Below are 18,231 nucleotides of genomic sequence, written 5' to 3' on the forward strand. Positions count from 1 at the left end.
TTTTTTGCAGAAGATTGTTTTGATTAAGGACACTATCCCGGTCACCTCATTGGGCGCTGACTCCGCTACTCCCCCTCATAATGCTCTTTCTATCACTCAGTTCCCCCCATTAGATCCTACATCCCTAGCCAGCTTGGCCGTTCGTATCAAGTCCGGTTCCCCTGACGACCACTGTCCACCTTCTATACTGCGTGACATCTGCCATTCCCTACCTGACTGTATCCTCCCTTTACTTAACTCTTCTCTCCTCTCCGGGACGGTCCCCAGCTCCTTCAAGGAGGCCGTTCTAGTGCCTCTGTTGAAGAAGCCTGGAGCTGATCCTGCCGTCCCGGCGAACTATCGTCCTATTTCTCTTCTACCCTTTCTTTCTAAAATCTTGGAAGCCCATGTCACTGCCTGTCTCTCGAGGTTCATCGAGAGTTCCACCTTTCTCGAGGCCAACCAGGCCGGTTTCCGTCCCGGCCATTCTACGGAGACTGTGATCCTGGCCGTTCTGGATACCTTGAGAGATGGAGCTGACAAGGGTACCTCCCAGGCCTTGGTATTATTAGATCTGTCGGCCGCCTTCGACACGGTGGATCATAACATCCTCCTCCACCGTGTCGAACAGGCCGGCATCCAGGGCCTGGCGTTGGCATGGGTTAAATCCTTCCTCACTGGGAGATCCCAGTCTCTCAGCCTAGGTACATTCAGGGCCCCTAGGGAGCACCTGCCTTGTGGGGTCCCCCAGGGCTCCTCTCTATCCCCTCTTCTCTTTAATCTTTATCTTCGCCCCCTTCTTTTTTCTTTGAGGCAGTGGGACGTCACCGTCTTTAACTACGCGGACGACCTACAACTCATTTTCTCTCTTAACTCTCCCTCTGCTATTCCCACCTTTCAGGCAGTTATGTCCCATATCTTTCAGTGGATGTGTCAGAACCAGCTGAAATTGAACCCAGGAAAGACGGAGCTCCTCCTGCCGGGTAAGAGCGTCGTCCACTGGGGTCCACACTTTTGGCCGGCAGAGCTTGGCCCCCCTCCTACCCCGGTAGCTTCGGTGAAAAGCCTCGGGGTCACTATTGACGCTGGGCTTTCTCTCGGGCCGCAGGTGGGGACGGTGGTTTCCTCCTGCATGTTCCAGCTACGCAGGATTAGGAAGGTGGCCTACCTCCTTACCCCCGATGCCCTGCTACAGGTCATTATGGCCCTCGTTCTCTCCCGCCTGGATTTCTCGAATTCCATCTATCATGGTTTGCCCAAATGTTCCATCTACAGGCTGCAAATCATTCAAAACCAGGCGGCGAGATTGGCCCTCGGGATACCGAAGTGGCAGTCTGCCAAACCCCTCCTCGTCGAACTGCATTGGCTCCCTGTCAGCCTAAGGGCCGCCTTTAAGCTTGGCTGCCTCATCTTTAAGTCTCTTTCTGGTTCTTGCCCCGCTTTTCTGAAATCCCTCATCCGACCCTATTGTCCTTCACGTAATCTTAGATCACTTCACTTATATCTTTTGGTGGTCCCCTCCTTTAAACTCTGTAGATCTGGTGGTCGAAGATTCGCCGTCCTCTGCCCCAAACTCTGGAACTCTCTCCCTCTTCCAGTTAGGATCTCCGGTACTCTCATCCAATTCCGCAAATCACTAAAAACCTGGCTCTTCCCACAACCCAGCTAAATTCCCTCTGTTTCTTCTCAGCACCCCTTCAGCGCCATGATACCTACGGTGATAGTGCGCTATATAAACACCCCCTTAACATAACATAACATTACCCCATGGTAGCATTAAAGGATAAATGGCAGGCAGAGCTGGGAGACATAGAAGACTCGGATTGGATGGACGCACTAGCATCGGCCCGGGAGGCGGCAATCCCGTCTTGACTAAAACTTATACAACTCAAAGTACAACACAGAGTATATTACCCACGCACCACGCTACATAAGCTTGGGCACACACCTGATCCACTCTGCCTTAGAGGCTGTGGTCAGATAGGGACTTTTTATCATATAATATGGGAATGTCCCACTATACAACGCTACTGGGCAGGGGTACTGGCTGTGATCTCGGAGGTGGGGGGGCCGACGTTCCTTGTGATCCCAGATGCTGTCTCCTAAATATCTGGCAGCCCACTGACTTAAACTTGGCATTACAGAACTGGGCCACGTTGGGAACGACGATTGCGAAGCGGAACATAGCTAAGAACTGGGGCTCCGCGGTCTCACCTACATGTACACAGTGGGAAAGGGATATGGACGTCGCCATGGTGGCTGAAAGGGCAGTCTACACACACAGGGGATGCCCCAAAAAATGGTCCAGAATATGGGGAAAGTGGAACGAATTCCGGGTAAACCTATGCGACCCTCCACAAACAACCCCCCACCCCTGAAGATAGCCCATGAATAAAGAAGGGACCAAATAGACCGGGCATGAGGTACGACTACATACTGTTGACACTGTACGCATGCTGGGGGAAGGTATCATCTGTTGCATTGTGATATACTGATGTCGTGATGGGATTGCTGTGTCGCATATGTTATGCACTGTAAAATGCATGATATAATCGTGGATAGAGATACTCTGTTTGTTGATGTTATTGACATAATGACTCTGTATGAAATTGTGTTGATGGAAAAATAAAGATTCTTTTAAAAGCCCAAAAAAATCATCACAGTAAGGGTACTTAGGTGTGAACTATTGTTTTAAAAAATGATAGTTGTTGTTGTATTGACAATGTTTGTGGCTAGAAACAGGGCAGCAGCACTACTGTTTGTTGCTGGATGCCATATAGAATCTGATAATCTTGGAGACCGAGTGATGGGAATTCTCTTCTTTTATAATTCTTTTTATTTGTAATCAAAAACAATTGGTTTCACAAAGCATACTAATATCACACAATGAAGTTATTACACAGAAAAAATAATATAGTCACCCTCTCCTACCCCTCCTCAGCAGTGGGGGTATGATCACAGGCCTCATTCTCGAGCAGCCTATCAAGTAATATCATTCGGTTCGGAGTTTGCTCTTTCTCTGCTGACCATGTTGGCCCTGCAACACTAGTCCCGGCCCTCAAACCCCTGTAGGATTTCCAGTCCCCCCACACTTTTTCCCCATTTCTCAGTGCTACCCCTGGCTGCACAGACCACTTGTTGTGCTCTCTGACACCAGTCAAGGTCCCTTCCCCAGTCATCGAGCGTAGGTACAGATGAAGCCGCCCAGGATCTCTCTATATTTCTTTTTGCCACCCCTGCAGCCAGACCCAGCCAAATTTCTTTGTACCTTGGCCATTCGTGTTCCCCTTTTATAACCAATTGTAGCCATTTGGGCTCCACCTGCCCTACTACTTGTTCACTGTTGCCATCACTGTTGTAACTTGTGTCCAGTAGGCTGAATCACTCAACACTCCCATAGGGTGTGAAAGAAAGACCCCCTCGTTTCCACATCCCCTTCTGCACAATGGGGAATTTGCTTTATCTGTTTTGTGGAGAAGGACCTGCGCGTAGGATACTCTATGAAATATCTTAAGCTGCACCAGTCTAAATCACATTCATATAGACAGTTCTTGGGGGGCCTGTAAGGCCTCCGCCCTGTCATCATCTGACTGTTTGCCCAGGTCTTCCTCCCATGCCCTCTTCAGGGTGCCTACTAAGTCTGGGGAATTATTCATTAGTTTCTTAAAAATCAGTGATATTCCCTTTTTTTCCCCAATGCCTCTGTTAATAGTCAGTCCTCTAGTGGTGACGTGTCGGTACCTCCTCCCCAGTGTGCAGGTGGCAGTGCAATGTATGACCCAGCTGGACATGTCGGAAGCGCTCAGTCTCCAGCAGGCTAAATTCGGATTGCAGATCCGCAAATGGAATAAATGCTTGGTTCCTCCACACATCCCTCAAGTGCTCTATTCCCAGGAGTCCCCATCCCTGGAAACCACGTAGCCCCCCACTTCCTTCAGTAACGCACTACACCACAAAGGTGTTTGAGTCGTTAATCTCCCTTTCCAACCAAGAAACCACATAGCTGCATGCCATACATCTATGGCCACCTGCGTGTGTTGTGGTCGGGTATCTCCACTTCGTCTAGCATATAGCATACATTCATATCCTCGCGGACAGCTTCCATTCTGTACACCCTATATGCTGGGAACTTTTGGTCAGCAAAGACCCACTCATTGACGACTAATAGCTTTGAGACCCAGTAATATTTTTGAACATCCGGAACTGCCAGCCCTCCCTCGTACTCCCCCTTCTGTAATTTCGCTAGGGCAATACTTGGAGCCCTGCCCGTCAAGAGTAATCTGCGGACTGTCTGGTCAATTTGCCTAAATGTTTCCTGTGGGATCGTACTGGGCGGATTTTGTGTCACATAGAGCAATTGCTGAAGGGCCATCATTTTGTAGAGCTTCTCTACCCATAATTGTTATTGTGAGCGACTCCCAGTGTGACACACCTGCTCGCAATCGTTCAAGCTGTGGGTCCAAATTGTGCCGAAAGAAATCTTGCTGGTCTCATGTAATACAGATTTCTAAATATCTAAATCCTCCCATACTCGGCGGAGCTAGGCAATTACGAAGCAGGTACGGAGCCTCTCCCGACAGGGAGTATATCACCAACTTGGTCCAGTTAATGGTATTACCTGAATGTTCCCCAAACACCCTAAATATGTGCATCACACGATGTATAGAGGGTAAAGGTCTGGCCAAGAACAGGGGTATATCGTCTGTGTATAGGGAGATTCTTTCCTCCCATCCTCCCTGGGAGGATGGGAGAAATGGAGAATTCCCCATATCAAGGAGTCTCAGCAAATCCATACTGCTAATGGTCCAAGGGCAAAAGCAAATATCATAGGAGATAGTGGAGACCCCTGTTGTGTACCTCTCCTAAGCTGGAAGCTACGGGAGATGATACCGTTCACCCTCACCCTTGCCATAGGGGCCTGATAGAGTAATCTGATCCACACTCTCAATTTAGGGCAGAAGCCTAACTTCTCCAGGACTGCAAATACGTAGATCCACTCCACCGAGTCGAACGCCATTTTGGCATCCAAGGCCATTGCTATCATTTGTTAATTTCTGCAAGATTTAGTTAGATGAAGGAGTGATGGGAATTCTCAACCTAGTGTTCTTTATGTTTTGTACAATTCTCTTCATGTATGGTAATTTATCAGTATGTATTGCCTAGATTTCAGCATCCTTCTCTGGCCCTACTATTGTAACCATTGCAATGACCAGCCCTTGATTTGTTTAATAATGTCATGTGTGTCCTTATGTGTTTTGTGTTTTCATTTTAGATTGAGTACAAAAAAGCTGTGACGGGTAACCAATGGCATAAACGGCTGGAGTTTGCTAGCGGAGAAACAATTGTCATGCACAATCCCAAGGTAACTTTGCTGTATGTGTGTTTGTTCTCCCCTCTAATAGAACTCATTTAGTCAATTGAGAAGCAAGTAACCAGATATTGGCATGTGGACGTGTATACGTTCAATGTGGTATAAAGATTAGCTTTTCAAAATACACCACTTCTAATGTGTAGTAATAGCGTCTTTCTGATGTTTACTCAAAACACTTCATATTTGTTGAAACGCACCAAAATACTTCCTGTCTTTGGCAGGTTATTGTTCAGTTCCAGCCATCCTCAGTTCCTGATGAATGGGGCACCACTCAAGATGGGCAGACAAGGCCACGAGTCGTAAAACGTGGAATCGATGATGATCATGATGAAATACCTGATGGTGCGTAAACAGGGTTTAGACTGTTTTCTTCTGTAGCAGTGGCAATGGAGAAGATTATAGAAGTAGCCCAATCTGCCGACTGGTAGATGGCTGTGGAGAACTGCATATTGTGTTGTTATTCTTCTGCCTCACACTGCTTTGTTATGGTCCTGTAAAACAATATGGCTCAGACAATGCTACAATGCTGTTATGTGCAACTAGCTGACCAGTGAATCGTCCTGAAGGTAAGAATGTATTGTTTTATCTGTGTAACCTTTTAGCTGAAACAAATTGCATGCATTAAACCATCTGTAGGTGTCTTTCGAAAATTCAGACATATTTTCGCCAATATATTTGCATTTCCCTCCCCATGTTTTACAAATAAGGAGTCGAACTCGCGTATTAAAGTTTAAAGGAGCCTTTGTGATAAATGAATGTAGAGACCGCTGTCAGCTAGGCAATCCAGGAGAGCACTTCCTTATGGTAGAGTCCACTGAATGTTTCACACAAGTCTGTACAATTGGCCTGTACCAGAAAGGATCATTTGTTGACTACTGCAGAGGCCAAACAGGCCTGTGGCCCAGCAGAAGAATTTGTCTGCCTGTTGAACTGTTGTACACGAGTGATCCCTTCCTCCCAGGTTATAAATCCTGCAGTCCTTTTCCCAGGTTATTGTTCCTATGGCCATCTCCTTGTTATATACAGAACTCTTATTCGCCTTCTAGCCTTTCTTTGATGGTCGTAGTTTGATAGCAGGAAAATGTTTAATGGTTAGAAGATGAGTCTTTCCTCTTTAGCTTCCAGATAACACATACTTTCTATCTTCTGCAGGTGAGGTCCCTGCGGTCGACCACTTGGTGTTTATGGTTCATGGAATTGGCCCGGTTTGTGACCTACGATTCCGAAGCATTGTGGAATGCGGTAAGTCCAGTGACTTCTCCTGTGGAATCTTATAGGGAATATTCATTCAGACTCACCATGTTACTCCGGATTGGGTGCATAGATGTTTTTGCTGCATGATTATCCTTGATCATGTCATCTTGCTGTGCTGCAACCTGAGCAAAAGGTACTATACTTTGCTTTAAACTGAAATGCTGTTTCTTCAAAATATAATCCACACAAACTGGTAACCCTTGCGCCCCTTTCTGCTTGTTGATCTAAATCTGCCTGCTTGAAATGCTTCTCAATGGTTGTTGATGCTGGTGGAGACTTCCATGGTTAGCCACAGGATGGACATCCCACCACGATGGTTTCATAGACTTCTTCCTAATCAGAAAAGTAAATTCTGTTAACATTGAGCTCTTTTTTTTTTTTTTTGGGACGTTCCCCTACTCCATGTGTACTATTTAGCAATCGTTCATCTTTTGTCATTTAGTGAGATTCATTTTTTTAATTTGAAGGTGATAGCTGCTGATCTTTCTTGCTAGTGTTAGTCATTGGCCTATTTCTCGTTTATTTCCACACAGTTTCAATGCGTGGAAAACAAACTGATAAACAGCAACATTACTGAACATTTAATAATCTTTTCCAATTGAAAATATTATATTCATTATTACATATTAGTGGAAACCCTTAAAACCAACGATAATCAAATAATTTGAAATAGTGAATTACATTGTGGTTTTATAAGGGAAATGAGTGCCAGTGAAAGTGATTAAGACACAGCCTTCTCTGCTGTTCCGTACAGAGACTTAAAAACAGATTGAAGAGCCTTGATATTGGCACCAGATTGGAACACAACATTAGTAAAGCTGTGAAAGATAGAGCTGCTAAACAGAAATGGTTGAAAGCCCAGGGAACTTTAAATCATCCGGAAAGGACGGTTATTTTAACTGTACGCATTAATGGCAGGTTCTTGTCTGAAGGAATACAAACAGTTTTAGAGGCCTCGTCTCAGTATTTTGATTCACCTTGAGCACTGCAACCAGTTCTAGGAGCTTCCAGTGATATTGTAACTTGATTTGGTGACCTCATCTGGGGTTAAGTGCCCATATGTAGAGGCCTCTTATCTAAAAGAATACTGAAACATACGAGAGTCTCAATAATGTGAACATAAATTCGCAGATGCAAGGTGGAATCTCATGAATTTTTTGACTGGCCCGTGAAAACTCTCGCAAGCATTAAAACGATGATAGCAGGCAGATTTAAAACTAGAAGACATGTTACCCGATGGGAGAGCATTACTCAAACTACAGGTCATAATAAAGATTGAAACAGGGTGCTCAGACATATTAGAAAGCCATTAAATACGGAAATCATTGTTGATGCTAGGAACAGCCCTAGCAACGTAGTAAATAGCAAACTGTAAATTAATTAAAAATGCTTTAGTCAGACCCGCTGTGAAAGTAGTACTGAGTGAGTAAGGGTAAATTTAAAGACCAAAGTTGGTAGGGTCTGCGAGTCAAGAGTGGGCAGTGAAATAGTTGCTATGACAAAGGGTTGCAATCCTTTATTTTCTTAACATTTTTTGTTCCTGTTTCTGTGTATGGGTGAAACAAGTAAATACACTGTAACAGGTACCAGGCTTCACCATTAAGTGTTACAGACATGCCAGCCAACCTGATGATCTCTTTACCTCGCAACAGGTCATCTCAAGGTTAGCCAGCCAATTTAGTGCCACTTTGTAACTTTCGCTTTCACTGTCATGATTCACTGAATGCTTCTAATGCCTCTCTTGTAGTGGATGATTTCAGGATGGTATCTCTAAAGCTTCTCCAGACACACTATAAGAAGCCGCTGGAGGAGGGGAAGGTGAGCCGCGTGGAGTTTTTGCCTGTTCACTGGCACGACTCGCTCCATGGGGATGCCTCTGATGTGGACAGGTCAGTTTGATAAGGTGCCCTTGGTTCAGTTTAAAAAATAACAAGCTACTGTAATATCGAGGACCAGAATATCGAGATGGTAAGTTTATACAGGTTAGTATAGATTTTTATTCCTAACTCGACATGTACATAACTAGAAGATGTATGTAGTGTTATGGTTACATATATGTGGAGTTAAGTAGAGTTCGCTTCCGCCTGTCTTCTTATCTTTTTCGATATTTTGGTCTTCTGTATTTTTCACTTCATACTATGGTAGCATGATATTTTTTAAGGAATAATTTGGTGGAATATCCTTGTGTCTCTACACCATTACTCTGACACGTTGGGGTTCACATTTTGATTTCTTACGCAGTGTAGGGGGATTTCCTTTTTCATGGTGAGTTTAAATGTGCTGTTTTCTGGGAGGTTGCACATGTTGTTTCTGGATGGCGAGTTGCTTTTATATGTCTGCTCTTTTGTGAGGTTCTCTGTGCTATTTTCCATCTGGAGATTTAGCCTACTCCTATTTCGCTACTAGGTACACATAATATTTACTCACCAAGCCCACTGAGGTCCTGATAGTGGGAGGTCCAATCTCAATCTCAATTGATTAACATGACTAAAACTAGTGCTTTGCTACCACTAAAACATGAGGGTTGGAGCTTACGCGCTGCTCACTTGTGCCCATCTCTTCTCGGCCTCATTTGCATCAATAGTAGTCATCCATTTTTCTATTTCTTTCATGTTTTTTTTTTTGATTTAGTAACAACACTGGTGTGGCTTTTGCTACTCTTCTGTCGCTCGCAGATCTGTGTCAAGGAAATGGTATTACAACAACTGTGGACCTATGTCTTCATAGTGATGGAGTCTTTGGGTACCCTAACACCCATGCCACCATTTACTGTGCTATGAAGTAATGTTCACATTTAGACAAACCGTGATCACTGATCCTATTGTGCCGTCTGCTGGGGCTTTGTGTGTCACAATGAAATTGTATGTGAAGTGGTTGGAGGATTTGTAGGGCAGAGACTCTGATACTGCAATATCAGTAACACTGATGTTTGGGGGGCTCGAGTATCCCAATGCGCAACAAACCTTGTGGCTCAAGTGTTTAACAGAGGCAACATTCTAGCGGCGAGTTAGCATACTCTAGCTTTTTCCTTACATGGTCTGTTCTCTGCAAACATGTATAGAAGGCATAGTTTATCTGTACTTTTCTGAGCTCTTCTCCATGATTAATCCATTTGGGTCTTCTACCATTTATGTACCCTGGGTAACCATGGAAGATGGAAGATGAGTGTCACTCACCCATAATATTCTTGGTCCGATGTACCCCAAGGTTTCTGCCCCCTAATACTGCTAGGTGCAGAGACCCCGCCTTCTTATATTTCTGGATGCAGCGATGTTCAGATCTAAATCCCTAATACTTAATCCCACCATAGGGTGAGTTCGTTTGGAGGCGGTGGGCACTTGTCAACTTAAAATATAAACCTTCTGCCTAAAACTCCAAACCCAGAATTGAATGTGCTGCATGGCCATTAAGCAGCCCCATTATAGATTGGAACTCTTTACCATAGAAGGGGAGGTGTCCCTTTTACCTTTAAAAGACCCACAGCTGAGAGTATCCACAAGAAGTCTGCTTGCCCCTGCCTAGCTCCTATGAGCAACCAGTACCAACTTGTGCTGCTCTATAAGACTGAAGTAAAATTAGCAAAGGACAACTGCTCTTTGAAAGCTGTGGTGGCAATGGCATACAAAAAGATGAATTCTGAAGTTGTTTAGATGGTTGTATGATGTTACAATGCATGTTTTTACCCGGCATGCCGTTTCAATGCAATTTTAACCCCTGACTTGCTGTCGGGGTGTGTGCTGGAGTTTGGAATAGTATAATTTACTCTTCCAACTCCACTCTGTGCAACAGCAGGGAAGGTGTTCGAGTTAAATCCAACACCTTATACCTGCTACAGCAAGCCATCGTCATTTTAATGGCATGTCGGGTAAAAGCGTTGTAATGGTTGTTTCCTGTTTAGATCAGTACTACTTGCTAGAAGGGTAAAAATGGGCAGAGGCTCCTTCAAAGGTGGTGGTACAAAAGCGTGAACTCTAATCAACGAACAGCTATGAAGTGGCCTGGGATCGGGCACAGTATGACTTGAAGGATATTTCCTTTGTGGCCAAAAAACCGTATGTTTAGTGTGGCCCTTTTTCTTTGTGCCAGACACTTAATGTATTAACAGAATGCACCTCCGGTAGTGTTTGCAATGACAGAAATCATCTGTCCACAGTCTGTGGGTTTGCCAAAAACATTGATCAGACCGTTTTCAGGCATTAAGTAAATACTTAAAGTATCAACAGAGCAACTTCTTTCCTCTTAGAGGGTCTCTTAAGGACTATGCAGCTAAAAATGCAAAACAGAATTGTTGGCTCAGAGAGCACTCCATGTGCTTATCAAGGAGCATGCATGACTTGTGGGTGTGATCCAGCGGGCTATAGGAAATATGTCATAAGCAACGCTACCCAACTCCACAATATACACCATCAATCAATAATCAATCATAAGGCCCATAAATCTAACATGACATAATTTGTCCTGCTGAATCATGTGACCTAATTAACCTATTCACAAATTATATACATTTATATACAACCGCTGTGAATGAATTCATCATATTTTACAAACCCTACAAAATAATTAAGCCACTGTGGCGATAAGATCTAGCTATAGGTAACCTAAACTTATGAAATAACAAGACCAGCTTGTTTTCCAAAGTATTTATTAGCTACTCATTTGGAAAATGTATTAGAAATTTTATTAATGCATTTTTATTTGAATCATTGCAAATGGTTAGGACAGTTTTATTATGAATCAAAATATTATTGCAAATTGATAAGTATTAGATTAGCATTTTTAAAACCTAAGTCCCTAACTAATGCTATCTATAATAAAGAATTAAAGAATAAAAGTCTTTGAGGGTTGTTGCGTATCCCAAGGAAAGTTCGTCCGCACGACACCCTCGTCAAATGGTCTGTAAAAAGAAGCGAAGTAACTCTTCCACGGGGCAAGAGTTTTTATACCTTTCTATGCTAAACTAATCTAAGAAAATTTATTTTTCTCTGCTGAAAATCGGAGTCCCATTGGTCCAAAAGTGACAAGTGGCATGTCACCACATTTTAGAATCACAGTTCCGTCACGTTCTTAGAGACCATTGTCTTTAATTTTCGAACAACGCAGCTTCCTCCAGTTCGCAACATTAGATACAAGGAAAGATTTTGGCTTCCTCAGATACGTAATTTGTTTCAGGCCTTTTTGTCGGTTCCTGGCCTTGGCCTTGCTCGACCAAGAGACTGTCAGCTCAGCACGACAAATTTGTTTCAGGACAGGAGGAAATCACTGCCAACATGGACTCTCTCTGGCTCCAAGCAGATTATTAGTAAACGTGAGTTTTAACTAGGCCCAAAGCTTTTTCAAAAACTAGCATATAAACAAACACAAAAGAATAATTAATGTGAGTAATATAGTTTGTTCTGTTGCCACCCTCCATAGCTAATGATTAACCCATTAGTCTAAATTACCTAGCTATAATGCACCAATAAAGCAGCATTTTATATCTACCATTCTTCATTTAATCCAGCAAGGTTCTTTATGCACCTATAGAGAATAGAGTGACACTACATAGACAAGGAAGCAAAATAAGCACATGCCATTTATTTTAAACAGCTGCAGTTAATTATGACACAACAAAAGACACGATTAATTTTTTTTATTTTTTTTACGAACAAGGAAATGCAACATAATGCACATTTATGAGCACACATATTAATATCCCGCGTGTACTTTCAAGTGTAATGCAACTTTAAACTAGGTTGAATTAATTCACACACAGCACAAAACGTTAGTAGAATTATTTCATTTTATGAAAGTGTGACTTCACGAGTTGAAATAATTTTATTTCCAAATCTCGCTCCATCAGGTGCACTGATAATGCTTGAAACATCACCATAGTGTCTGGTGTAATAGACCACTGTTTTCTTTCAGTGGCTGTGCATCCTGTCTTACACCTGTGACTGTTTTTTTTCTTTGTCGCTTAACTAGCACAGTTACCTCAGGATGACCAATACCCAGTCTCTCTAATGATTCCTAAAGAGATATTTGGAAAATCATCTGGCAGTCCATCACATCTAGACTTCACCAAAACCTTAATTGAATGGCACCTTATTCTTACATACCTTTAGGGTGCACTTTTAGTCTATAAATACAGAAATCCTAGCATTTCCCTCGAGGTATTGCTATGGAATTACATTCTTGAGGCATTACATTCCATTGCCTTGCCAGTGGAAAAAAAGGATAAATTCCTCTGAATATCTTGGTGCACAGTATAATTATTCTAGTTCAGGGCGCTTTCCTGTCATGTTATGTACCAGCATGATGACAGTATATTACATGAACAAGCTGGTAGATCCAATTTCATTTGTGCGCATATAAGAATACATATGTTACACTATACCCTGAAGAGAGCTGTATTACTCTATACCCACCAAGGTGGGAAACAAAATGTCCAATTGGACAGATTGACTGCACTGCACCATGCAGATCTCAAGTGAGCTCTACACTTGTATCACTGCGTGGTTCCCCGGAATAGAATTGAATATCCCAGGCAACCGCTGCAAGTATTTCTGCTGAATGGGTGTTTCAATGGAAGGGGCAACTTTCTGATATGAATTGGAGCTCACACAAACGCACACTTTCACTCCTGTACATCTCAAACTTTTAAGTGAACTATGTGTTCACTACAAGTTGTCTTTGCAGCATGCTTCTTGAAGCATAATTGTTGGCCAACTGAACATGGTACCTGGGCCTGCCATCTCTTGTGTATGGTTCTCGTTACCTTTCTTGCCAGGGCATTTTTGCTGTGTCAGCTCACTGGTCCAATTCTCCTTTCCTACTGTCCCTGTACTTGATAGTCTCTTTTATGATGATTTAGTAATCATTTGTGTTTGTTTTGTGAGGAGAATTGGTTGGTCATTTCAGACCACCAGAAATGACACCAGAAGAAAAGAGCAGATGAATATAGTGTTCCTGTTTTGCCATCGGGGACAGCAATTAACTCTGTATTTTGTCCCAGTATAATTTTGCTGGTCTCTGTCATGGTTCTTTTGTACTGTATTGTTTACCTTTGGAAGGTTCATTAGATATATCCTAATTAGGCGATCTCACCAGTCTTAGGGCCTGATTTAGAAGTCGGCGAAGGGAATACTCTGTCACAAACGTGACAGCGATGGATATCCCAGCCGCCATATTATGATCCCCTAGGATAGAATATGATCGTAATACGGCGGACACAATATCAATTGTTTGTGACAGAGTGTTCCCCTCCTCTGACTTCTAAATCAGGCCCTTAATTTGGTCCTCAATGCCTTATCCCATTAGGCCTTTGCTCCCGTGGCCTCTGCCTGCCTTGAGTGTTTAGTTACATTGATGGATACCTTCTTGATAATTCACTGTGTTAATGAATTGCAGGTTTGTTAACCCCCTTCCCCGCGGGGCTAATTCCCCAGCTGTGCTGTGGGGCGCGCACAGCGCCGCTCGTGACTAGCTCAGCTCGTCACGCAGCACTGTGGCACTGTGCTCATGACGAGCTGAGCTCGTCATGACCACGCCCGCTTTCATAGAACGCTCAGCACAGCGGGGGAATTATCCCCACGTGTGAGCGCCGCACGTGTCATGACGAGCTCAGCGGCACCGTGACTCATGACGAGCTGAGCTCGCCATGAGCACGGAAGAGGTTAAGCTAACGGGCTACTTTCCACAGGGCTAGGAAGTACTAGAGGCACAAACCACTTTCCTACCCTAACGCATTGGCCGGTCTTCACCATATTCTTGGAATATGCCTTCTGATCTTTTTCTGTAAACTCCACCCTTTTAAAAAGTGGAAAGAACCCTTCACTCTTCGGCTGGTGAGAGGGGAAATCTGGTTCTCGGCCGCTACACTGAACTTTGACTTCTGTTCTTCTGCTTTATTTATTTATTTATTATTTATTTATTTATTATACTTATGGAGCGCACTATCACCTGACAGGCCTCCTGGCGCTAGTGACTCGACATGACCTACATCCGCTAGACGCTACATTAGCTAGCCCCTACATCTTGGGGAACAGCCATGTTTTTAACCTCCTAAAGGGAAGGAGATCACTGATTTGTCTCAGCTCCATGGGTAAGGTGTTCCAGAGCTTTGCAGTCGTGACCCCAAAGGATCTGCCCCCTGCTCTAACTTTTTTGAATCTAGGGATTTTTAACAGTTTTGCCCCAGATGAGCGCAAATTTCAGGTAGGAACATACCACTTGAACTTGCTTTGAAGGGCGGTAGGACCCATTCCATACAAGGCCTTAAAAACTAAACAAAGTGATTTAAACGTAATTCTTTGTTTCCAAGGGAGCCAGTGCAGCTCAGAGAGGGCCAACGAGGTAGAGGACCTTCTATACCAACCTAATACTAATTTAGCTGCAGTTGACTGTATCCTCTGCATCCTGTCCAGAAGGAATTTTGGGGACCCGAGAAGCAGGGCATTGCAGTAGTCAACTCTGCTAAGTATAGTACTCCGTGCTGTCAATGAGCGCGCCGAAGGGGGAAGCAGAGGAAAAATCTTCCGTAAGGAGCCAATGATGGCCAGGCAGCAACCTACAACTTTTGTAACATCCTCCAGAGTGAGGTTACAATCAAATGTCACACGCAGGTTGCGAACTGTCTTAGCAGGCTGAACCAAATTGGGTGAGACGGAAGGCCAAAAATTACTAGGCAGCGCGGAAGGAATCCTTTCCGTGGCGCAATAAAGCACTTCCGTTTTGGACGCATTAAATTGTAGCGCATTCTCCCTCAACCATAATGTCGTGTCCCACAGGCAGCTATGAAACCCATCTAAAGAGGTTGCCTGTACTCCATCCAGGGAAAGAATCCGTTGCGTATCATCTGCGTAATTAACGATCTTAATGTTGTCTTGCTTGATGACCGCCATCAGGGGTTTCATATACATATTAAAAAGAATAGGGTTGATGGCCAAGCCCTGTGGCACGCCATGCGAGAAACTGGTAAAATCTGATTGATAGGAAGAGAGGGACACTGCCTGCTGCCTACCTAACAGGAAAGACTGGAACCATCTGAGGGCCCAGCCCGTCACTCCCGCCTCTTTAAGTTGTCTGAACAAGATTTCATGGTTAACCGTATCGAAGGCGGCAGACAGGTCAAGCAGAATAAGTACAGCTGCCTGACCCCTGTCTCCCCGCCCCCGAAGTTCGTCCATCACGGTCACCAAGGCTGTCTCTTTGCCAAGGGCTGGCCGAAACCCAAACTGCTCCTCCTCCAAAAGCTTAGCTTGTTCTACATATTTAGACAGGGTACTACTCACCATCCGTTCCACTATTTTAGCCGGGAAGGGAAGGAGGGAGATGGGCCAAAACTTTTTAGGGCACTCAGGGTCAAGGGAGGGCTTCTTAAGCAAGGGTGTCAACAACGCCTGCTTCCACTGAGATAGAACCACTCCATCAGTTAGAGACTGATTACAAATCAGACGAAGCGAGGGAAACAGCTCAGCCCCAAATTCTTAACAGATTTTACAGGGCATCGGATCTAAGGGAGACCCAGATGTAATCTACAGAAGTCCTCAAGCTCCAAAGGCAAGAACCTGGAGAGATAGCCAGTAGTGCCCCCCTCCAACATAGCACCTGCAGCCACAGTGCTAGTATCCTCCGTCTCATCGAGAATGAGCGGTAGAACATTCACCACAGCAGGAGAGTGAGAAACCCCACCCAGTTCCTCAATGATGTCATTAACTTTGTTGTGTACAAATTTAGCCAGATTATCACTGAGAGTTTTGGAGGGGGAGATCAAATTTTTAGAGCAATCTGGATTGGTCAGGCTATTTAGAATGTTAAAAATGCTTCTGGCGCTATTAGGGGCATTAAGTATCAGGGTGGAAAAATAGTCCGCTTTAGACCTATTAATCAACTTCCAGTATTCCACCATCTTTATTCTCCAGGAAAGCTTATCCTCATCCTGGTAGCCATGCCTCCATCTCCTCTCAGCCCGCTTGCATTCAAGTTTCAGGACTTTCAATTCCTCATTGAACCACGGGGCAGAGGGTCTACACCTGCTCCGATGGTTCTTTAGCGGGGCAAAAAGATCAAGAGCAAGGGTGATTTCCCTGCAGAAAGCGGAGTAGTACTCCTCCACTTGAGCTTCGGGGAGAAGCAATCCTCCACCTGAAACACCACATCCTGGCCCTTCTTACGCATAAGAGCCTTCCAATCCACAAATTCACTTGTCCGATTACCACCCCGCTGATCCAGACTAGCAGTGTTCACATAAAATGTAATCAAGAAATGATCGGAGCAGTAGCATACCCCTCCCCCCAAGCGCCTTGAGACCCTCCCGGGTGAGTAGTGCGCTATACAAATGGCATGATTGATTGATTGATTGATTGATCGGTCCAGTCCATGGGCAGGACTTCTCCAATAAACACTTGATCAACTTCCCAACTGCCCTCCAATATGAGTGGCCTTAACTACTTGTTGACGAAGGCCCAAACCCTCACATGACTGAATGATATTGGCCAGACATGTGTAAGGGACCCATTCTGCCAGAGGTTGAAGTCACCCAAGATCAGCAATCTACCATGCGTGGCGGCCATATTGGTAAAGGTCTCCAAAAGTAGTTGCTGCTGTTGCCCACTAAAGGCCCCTGGAGGTCAATAACAAATAATCCCAGTGATAGACTGGCCAAGAGTGCTCCAAGTTCAACTCCTACGAACTTATCAATATCAATAATAGTCAAATTTAGGGATTCTTTATAAATCAGCCCAATCCCCCGCTCCCCCCCCACCTAGTCTCTGCTATGGAGGATTTTATACCCAGGGGGGCAGGCCAGACCAAGGTCGACCTCACAATCTGGCTGAGTCCAGGTTTCAGTCATACACAACACATCAAGCTTGTGTACTTCCAGTAGCAACTGTATTTCAACCCTGTGCTTGGGCAACGATCTAACATTCAGTAGCCCACATGGTAGATAATCCTTAACAAGGACGTCAGACAATGGCGAGGCGGTCTCCGTAAAACAAGGGATCCCCCTGCCGCCAGCCTCTCTGTTAATTCGATGGAGTTCTCCACTGGAGTAACGGAGCGGGCGACTAATTCCCGATAAGCCGAAGGAGATGCAGCATGGCCGGCGCTGAGCGTGTCCTTAGCGCGGACAGGTGCAGACGGGCTTGCCTTTGGCGCGCCTCAGGCGCGCCGCCGGCACGGCCGCTGTGCGCTTCCGCTGCGCGCTCGCATGAGCATCTCTTTTATCCTGGGCACTCCGATTAGACTGCTAACTTCCTGGAAGGTGGGACCGCTCGCATGGACGGTCCCCGCCAATCAGAAGAGCGAAAAGATGAAATTCGGAAGAGTCCCCCTCCCGCGTGCAATGTATTAGCCCCAGCAGCCCCGGTAACAACGAAAAATTAAAGCAAGTAAAAACCAAGATGCATCAGCGCAAGCCGCCGAGCAGCTCCAATAGCCCCAGCAGAGGCCACAAGTTACTATTCCGAGATACTAAGTTGTTTGTTACATTTCATTGCCACCCGTCCCAAGCCTTGCCTTTTCAGTAAGTATTACACAGTGGATGTTGGTTCCAGAATTGAAGTCCAGATTGTAGACATCCTAAAAACTGCGCTCAGTAGGTGTTCTGTACATTTCACTTACCTCTCTTTAGGTTATTATGTGGAAAT

The 18,231-nt window shown here is 44.7% G+C and overlaps 1 protein-coding gene across 1 annotated transcript in view; it reads left to right on the forward strand.

Annotated features, from left to right (window-relative positions):
* Window positions 1–18,231, forward strand: part of SEC23IP (SEC23 interacting protein) — a 374,919-nt gene that overhangs the window by 61,345 nt on the left and 295,343 nt on the right. The window contains exons 5-8 of the mRNA XM_078643931.1: window positions 5,252–5,341; window positions 5,572–5,692; window positions 6,503–6,592; window positions 8,352–8,493. Coding sequence (XP_078500057.1) covers window positions 5,252–5,341; window positions 5,572–5,692; window positions 6,503–6,592; window positions 8,352–8,493 — 443 coding nt within the window. The remainder of the gene's footprint in view (window positions 1–5,251; window positions 5,342–5,571; window positions 5,693–6,502; window positions 6,593–8,351; window positions 8,494–18,231) is intronic.

Source organism: Lissotriton helveticus, chromosome 5_1 (genome assembly GCF_964261635.1).
Source record: "Lissotriton helveticus chromosome 5_1, aLisHel1.1, whole genome shotgun sequence".
Lineage (NCBI taxonomy): Eukaryota > Metazoa > Chordata > Amphibia > Caudata > Salamandridae > Lissotriton > Lissotriton helveticus.